The 8209-nt window shown below is 47.6% G+C and overlaps 1 protein-coding gene across 1 annotated transcript in view; it reads right to left on the minus strand.

Moving 5' to 3' along the window:
- The window catches only part of ITGA6 (integrin subunit alpha 6), a 36587-nt gene that overhangs the window by 7171 nt on the left and 21207 nt on the right, over positions 1-8209 (minus strand). Inside the window, exons 19-22 of the mRNA XM_015561827.1 lie at positions 6494-6667; positions 5076-5174; positions 4871-4981; positions 4367-4774 (exon numbers count right to left, since the gene is read on the minus strand). Coding sequence (XP_015417313.1) covers positions 4367-4774; positions 4871-4981; positions 5076-5174; positions 6494-6667 — 792 coding nt within the window. The remainder of the gene's footprint in view (positions 1-4366; positions 4775-4870; positions 4982-5075; positions 5175-6493; positions 6668-8209) is intronic.

The raw sequence follows: 8209 nt of genomic DNA on the forward strand, positions 1-8209 counted from the left end.
GGATGAGGTGCCTTTTTGATGCAAGATCCTCTCCTTTACTAATGGACTATTGTTTCTTTCCTAGAACCTGGAAAATGCTGGCTTATGTTTTGACAACGTCTGTATTTCTTTGCCAACGAAAGTAGATAAATTGTATAATAAATCATCATTCAACATCAAGTTGCAAGTTATCAATACACAGCCAAATCTGTTTCATCTTAACAACCTCGTAGCTTTTTGAGAACGATCACAGTTTTTAAAAATTAGTTTTCAGCGATGAAAACAACGGGGCCAGTTTAGGCACAGTTAGCCTACATTTGTCACTCAGATCTTAAAGATGTTGTGAAATATAAAAACAGGGATGGAGCTGCATGACTGACACTGTCATTGGAGAATTGGATGGGCGGGATTTCTCTGTTGCTAGCAGAAGAGGAGATCTTACGTTATCTTGAGAAAAAGAGCTTCCTAAGACTCGCATGGGAGAATGAGAGGTTTTTACTTGTGTGAAGTTATATCCCTGGGTTTCTAAAGTCCCGTTTCCCTTAAACCAGCCCTGGAAAAGGTGTAGCTGGTCAGCAGAGCTGGAAGCAAAGCCAGTGTCCAGTTTCCTTTCCCTGTGGAGTGAAGTCTGGCATAGCATCAGGCTAATCACAGTCCCTTGGTCCATTGTGCGGGGGGTGGACATGGCTGTGGGCCACGTGGGTGAGTGAGAGCGTGAGAGCACACCCCCTACAACAAGAGTCCCGAGAGAGCAAGAGGGCCAGGAGCGGGAACTCCCTTTGTTCAGGAGCTTACGTTTCTCAGATATCACACCCTTGCAGTGGCCACGCCTATTATGGCCAGTGACCTACTCCCAGACCTTCCCGGGCATGGGTCTAGTCTTTCTTTGCCCAGTCCCTTTCCCCGGGATCTGCAGGGAACAGACCAGAAGAGGGTAAAACTTCAGCTTTCTGGCACGAATGGCTTGTCTACATTATCTGGCCTTCCCTTTGCTCCTTTCCTGTTAATTAAGTAAAAACTGGGTTAATTAAAACAGTATCAGTACCATTTTAACTTTTCCTTAGGATAGCAAACTAAGGACCCCAGAGAGCAATAAAATATCCTAAAATGGCTTGATGCCATCTTCTACAACAATACGTATGGATAGTTTAGACCCTGGATTCATTGATAGTTGGCAAATACCAATTAAACAGAAATAGTGTTCATTTAGAAAGCTAAGAAGTCGCTCATGGAAAGTCACAACAACTTGGTTAATGTGAGTTTACAATTCAAGTGAATTTTTGTGATGCCAGGAGAAGACCTAGTGATGGCTACACATATGATTTTGTAAACTATACTGATTGGAATTTGATCACTTTATAATTTCTACTATTTCGGAGGTAAGAGAATAAAGAGTAAACAAAACTTAGAGGGGGCATTTAACTTCTGAGAAGTATTTTAGTCAAATATTCCACATGCGTAGTGAACACTAAGTGCTGCCTAAAAATGTGTCTACACTGTGCTTCAATATTTCTAAGTTATAATTCTTTTTTTAATCTCTTCATTGAAGTACTTCCCTTTCTATTTATACTAGAAAACACCTATCCGTCCCATTTGATTCAGAAAATACTTAAAAAGCAAGAGAACTGCTTTTCTTTAAACATTTAGTGGGAAGGACCACATTCAGAGTTCCCAGCCAGCTAGACTGCCTGTAGCGGCAGCCGTAAACACCTTATCGGTGCCCTGGTTTCCTGTTTTGCTCTCAGCGAGGTTTCACTCTAGCTCCCAGCCACAGAGGGGACCTCAGAGCTCACTTCCCCTCACCGCCCTTCCTCCCACTGGTGTCCCAGCTGTTAGGAAAAAACAACCCTTCCTTCAGGTTACTGGTTCTAACACAGGTGAGCCATAAAGAAGGGAAGAAAGAATGAGGAGAGACCAGTGAAGAATAATACAGTGGATGTGACCTGTAAACTGACCAGTCTGAACGAGACAGAAAGATCACTTCAACTAGCCTGTGCCGAAGCCCACTGGCCCTTGCTTCCCTGGTATCCAGCATAGCAAAGGCGCACAGTGTGTCCTTGGGGGCCAGGTGGCAATCTGGAAGAGCCATTCTCATTTGTAAGAGCAAGTTCTGATAAAACTGGCGGTGGAGAGTGGAGTCTGGTCTACGCCCAGGAGAATCAACCTTATTATAACCACACTGTATACCAAAGCCTTTTAAACAGCTGATCATAGGGGGAACTCTCTCCCACAAAAGGCTGCAATCCAACAGCATCCTGGCTGAACAAGGTAACTTTGACTTTGCAGCCTATGGGGGCAGGACGGACAGGGGGGAACCCCGATGAGAGTGCTAAGCCCCCGAGTCTGGCTAACATGGTCACCAGAACTTGGAACCTTGGAACTGCAAAACAACTCACTGGACAAAGGCTGCGTGCGAGGACCAGGACCGAAGGCAGGGGCTGGGCTCCCCATTTAAAGGGCTCGTCAGCTCCACAAACCCAGTCTGTGCACGGCCTCGCTGGGGACCAGGGAGGTGAGAGGCCAGTGAGCAAGACTTTATTGTTTGTGTACCTCCATTGTCAACGGAAAGATTTTTGGTTTTTGTCTGAGGACAGGCGCCCTCCAGCTGGGATTAGGAAGAAGGAAGCGCTGGCCTTAGCAGCAGGTGAGGGGAGACCATCCCGGAGCTGCCATTCCCAGAGCTCTGGGGAGCCTTTCTCATCTTGCCACACCAACTTTCACTGATAGACAGTAACAGGTTCAGGTGAGTAGAAGCTATTCCAACTCCAAAACCAATATATTGTTTTTTTTGTTTCATTAAAATCGAGGCATTTCCCTGGGAATGACCTCATCCCTCATGTGCCTGTAAGGGGAAAGGGCTTAAGCTCCGCTGACACACTCCATTCCACCACCAGCGAGCAGTGCTTCGACCCCAGCAGCCTGCCCACTGCGAAATGCTTCCCTAAATCACTCTGCAATCGAACGCCCTCCAGTCCTGCTGAGTATCGGTATAAATCACCTGATGAAGGAATTTTCGTATCTTTTATAAAACTCTCTATTACAGACACATTCCCTTTAGTGAATGTTGCTCCTATCAGAAACCCACCTTACAAAACGATCCACCTCAAGTTCTTCTCTGAATTCAGAGCCCCAAAAAAGGAAAAATCACATTCCCCTGAAACATGACGTGTCCACTTTTTTACCTGTATTTCCTTTTCTCGTTGGCAGCTCAGATACTCGCTTCCTACTTCCTTAGGACTGAAGTGCAGAATGTAAGTAAACCAATGAGCTCCCTCCCCTCTGTGGCTTACCTCATCAGTGCCCGCCAGCTTCCCCTTCTCCCAGACCACAGATCCCAAGCCGCTGACCCCGTGTCCTATTCAATAACGTTGCTTCTCTAGCATTTGTGCGGGGGAGGGGGGAGAGGGGGGTACCCAGTCCTTAATAAGTGCTTGTTCACTGGATGGATTTAATTTTTAAAAACATGTTTTTCTTGATTTTAGAGAGAGGAAGAGAGAACTGTTGATCAGCTGCCTCCTGCATGCCCCCTACTGGGGATCAAGCCTGCACTCTGGTGCCCTGACCGGAATCTAATTGGTGACCTCTCGGTGCACGGGACAACACTCAACCAACTGAGCCACACCAGCCAGGGCCAGGATGGGTTTAATTTAGTTGATGCTAAAATATAACCATCTAATCTGGTTCACTTAGGTGACCAGCTCTCTCTTTGTTATAACAATGTCTTAAAAGCTTTTACTGACAAGGGAACACAAAACTCTAATTGCTTTGGTTATAAAGGAACAAAATGGATTTTTCTTTTTCTTTCTTTTTAAAGCCAGGATTAGAGTAAATGCCATGGGAAGACGTTTCAATATTAAGACTAAAAGACAAGACTGAATAACTCAACCTCCTTTGCTTCTATCTCAAAAGATAAGTAATCTTCCAACTGGAAAAAAAATAGATGAAGCAAGATAAAGATGAAACTAAAACCCATGATAAGTAAAGGAATAAAAAGAAAAGGCATCCTGACACTTCAAGGAAGCTAAAACTTTTAGGACCTAAAAAACTTCTTAAAATACTACGGAAATGTGTACGTAAATATGGTATCTGAGCTAGTGTATCTCAGAAATCACAGTAAATATCAGTGTCATAAGACTAGAGATGAGACAATGTCTCGGTTTTCAAAAGAAAGGAGTTCCAGATATGGGACCAGTAACCGGCACAAATCTACCAGTTATTACATAAAGCAGGATCCCGGCCAAGACTCCCAATCCCATTCGCCAGCACCAGCTCTCCACGCCCTCAGGACATACAACACCCCAAACAACCTCCTTTTCACTTGTGACCCAGCCACTGGACTGGGCACCAGGCCCCTAATTCCATCGTCTCCCAGAAACAGGAGCCTCTACTGAGGAGCTGTGAGCCCCACATCTGGTCTCATGTCCCCAGGCTGGTGGTGATGTGGGGAGGTGCACCGGGTCCATCGAGCAGCAGCTCCCAAGTCTACCCTGTGCACTGCAGAACCAGAGGCCCCACTGAAGGATTCACTCCTTTCTTCGGTGATTCCATTAAAATACAGCGTGCGGTGGCAGCACCTGGAGACGTTATGGGATTTCTCCTTGACAGGGTCGCCGTGCTGTGGAATGAGGCCAAGGCAGCACATCCTGGGCCCTGGGCAGGGGGTTTTGCTCCGAGTGCGGACTGGGGCCCGTCTCACCTGGGTGCCTGCGTGCGGCAGCTTGATGTTCTCGGTGGCAGCAGTTACATCAATGGAGGCCCGCACGAGGATGTCCAGGTAGTTCATTTTAGAGTACTCCTGTGTGGAGACAAAGTTAGCGAATGCGTTAGGGAAGTGAGACATGGCCTAGGAGGTGGCAGATGGCGTCCGGAGACAGCCTCCCAGCGGCCACACCTCTAGAAACGTGCTGTTCCACAACCTGGAGCGCAGCAGCACCGAGGCCTTGCTGTCCAGCCCCCGCAGCGGGCACCTGATGTTCACGCAGTTCACGTTGACGCTGCAGTTCTGGGAGGAGAGGAAGGCAGGGGTTAGAACGCAAGGGCTCGGGAAGACCTTCCCCCCATCCTCCGTCGGATCGCAGCTCTTGAGAAATACTTACAAGGGTCTGGTATTTCCTTTCAGCAAATAGTGAAAATTTCTTGCTACCATCAATCTGTTTTTCGGCAATTTCCCGTTTCCTTCTGGAGTTGTGGGACTCCTGAAAGGAATTATATCCCAGATCATTCTACTTAACATAATTCTGTCATGATGTGCACCCTCCTGAGTACTCCCTCCCAAATGATGCCAAATTCACAGAGTCCACAGTATTTGCCCTTCTCCTGCCACCAAATGTGCAGAAATAATTTAAGTGTAAAAATCTGCAAGTGTTATTACGTCACTTCAAGGTTACTGATTTGGGTAATTAATTCCCACTCTGACCTTAAAACCTAGGGAGAGAAAGAGGCTGTCTTTGTTCTGTCTCCCCGCCGAACTGTGAGCATCCTAAGACAGGGGTCAAATCTCATTCCTGTATCCCTACCACCAGGTAGGTACCTAACACAGGGTGGAAAGTTAGCTCATTTTGAATGAGAACAAACAGAGAAAGAAGCAAAAAGAACCAGCATGTGACTTAGCCAGAGTAGAGTACTGAAAACTAAACCTTATAGGAAGTTTTAAAATTGCCCTTTCCTTATAATAAGGATAAGTTATCATGGATCAACTTATTTTTCCAAGTTGATGAATAAAGGATCATTCTAGAAGACACCAACTACGAACACCGATCATACCCAGTCACCTTAGAATTCAAGATAGAAGAGACGGACATTCACTAACATCGTCAATCTCCATCACACTGGATGGAGTGTAAATGATAAACCAGGTGGGACCGTGTGGAGCAGGAGAGGAAAGAGTTCCATGTGGCGGCTTTGAAAGCAGGCGGAACTAAATGTTGAACCTGCCTCCTAGAAGCTGAGTGACTGAGAAAGTTCTCTCTGAATTTCCATTTCCTCATCCGTGAAATGGTGAGGGAAAGGAGGCCACTCTCACAGGACTAGCCGGAGAATGAAGTGAGAAAGTGCCAACAGAATGTGCAGCGCAGTGCCTGAGACTCAGTGAGCATTCCATACACATCTACTGTTTTAAGAAACAAGAAGGAAAGTCTTTGGAGGTCACTTGCTAAGGTGCCAATATCTTTTGGAATGAGTTTTCTTCTACCGGGAGTTAATGCTGGCTGCACCCCCACCTCCCCGCCTGTCCCAGTCCTCCTTATATGTCATGTTAGGTCATACAACTTCAGAAAAGGCCATTTGCCTCAACAAGCAGTGAATGAGCCTGACAGGAACCATAATGGTCTCCTATCCACAGAAATCCTCGGCCTGGCTTGGTTACAACACAACTATCAAAGAGAAACTGAGATGTTTCTCAGGAAGCATCGACATGCCAGCACATGGGTTTCCTAAGGAGAGGAGTGGGTTTCCCCTCAGAAGTCAGCTTCTCCCTTCTTATCCATGGAAACGGGAGATGAACCCACCAGCATACCTTTAAGTTCAGAGGGTTTATTTCACTCCGTGGCTCACAAGCTATCTTTTCCAATCCTTTGGATTCTACTTTCACCAAATAAAGCAACCATTTGCCGTTGCTGATTTCTTTCGGCCACTGGATATTCAAGGTTGCTGTGCCCAGGTTTTTAAGAGGCTTGCCCAAGTTAATAACCTGTTAGGAAACAATACGCGTTATCTCCGTGCAATTGTTGTGATGTGGAATTAAGTAGCAGCTCCTACTTCCAAGAGAAAACAAACAAACAAAATACTTGGCATGATCACACAATCAAAGCAAAGGCTCCAAAATCAGACTATAGGTAGGGTATTCAAAATAGAGATTTCTGCTTAAAGGATTCTAGTTAATTAAAATGGAAAGAAAAAAGGTCAAAGAGAAATGATGGTTCATTCAACCCAGGAGCAACCGCAGTGTGCAACAGGTTATTGGGTACAAATACACCCCGCTCTCCACGTGTCCGGGGACAGTCACGTGTGACTAGCTCTGTGACCACTCTGTTTGGCAGGTGACAAGGCCTGGGCCGTGCACCAACCACCTGCCTCTGTTAAACCCCACCGACTGAAAAAATGAAGCTGCCTCTGTCCTGGACCACCCTCGGGAGGCGTGGGATAGCACCTGGGAAACTGAGAAAAACCCTGATGGCAGCCACAAATCTGAGGCCACGCTGCAGGTGGAGCAACTTCCTGCAGCAGAAGCTAGAAGAGGTACAAGCCCCGTGCCTGTGTGGGCGACGAGCCCTCTGCCTGTGTGGGGGACGAGCCCTCTGCCTGTGTGGGGGACGAGCCCTCTGCCTGTGTGGGGGACGAGCCCTCTGCCTGTGTGGGGGACGAGCCCTCTGCCTGTGTGGGGGACGAGCCCTCTGCCTGTGTGGGGGACGAGCCCTCTGCCTGTGTGGGGGACGAGCCCTCTGCCTGTGTGGGGGACGAGCCCTCTGCCTGTGTGGGGGACGAGCCCTCTGCCTGTGTGGGGGACGAGCCCTCTGCCTGTGTGGGGGACGAGCCCTCTGCCTGTGTGGGGGACGAGCCCTCTGCCTGTGTGGGGGACGACTCCGGAACCCAGACCTCTCTCAGTCACACCTCAGAGGCCTCACAGCCACCACTGCCTGTCACAGCCATGTCTGTCGGGCGAGGAGCCGCACAGAGGAGAACTCAGCCTTGACCCTGCTAGAGTCAGGGGTGAGCTCATTCCTGCCATTTCGTCATTCACCTCAACAATGGTCACGGTACTCTCAGGAACAGGATTTCGGCCACAAAGATCCGAAACCCGCCTGACTAGGAGCCAGCTCTGTGCCATGCATTATGTGCAACCACCTGGGCTTCGAGCTGCCGTGCTTGCCTGCTGTGAAAGGGTCCGGAGCAGTCATCGGTCTTTCTTACTGGCACATGCCAAACCCACATTCCCCAGCACAAAACTGGGCTTGGGAAAGGGAGTGGGCATTAGCCACAGCAGTAAGAGAGATGGCCTTAAAACGGAGGAGGAATCACAGCACAGTCTAAAGCCGTGGTTCTCAACCTTCCCAATGCCGCGACCCTTTAATGCAGTTCCTCATGTGGTGGTGACCCCCAACCATAAAATTATTTTCGTTGCTACTTCATAACTGTAATTTTACTACTGTTATGAATCGTCATGTAAATATCTGATATGCAGGATGTATTTTCATTGTTACAAATTGAACATAATTAAAGCATAGTGATTAAT

The sequence above is a fragment of the Myotis davidii genome, unplaced genomic scaffold, assembly GCF_000327345.1.
Source record: "Myotis davidii unplaced genomic scaffold, ASM32734v1 scaffold370, whole genome shotgun sequence".
NCBI lineage: Eukaryota > Metazoa > Chordata > Mammalia > Chiroptera > Vespertilionidae > Myotis > Myotis davidii.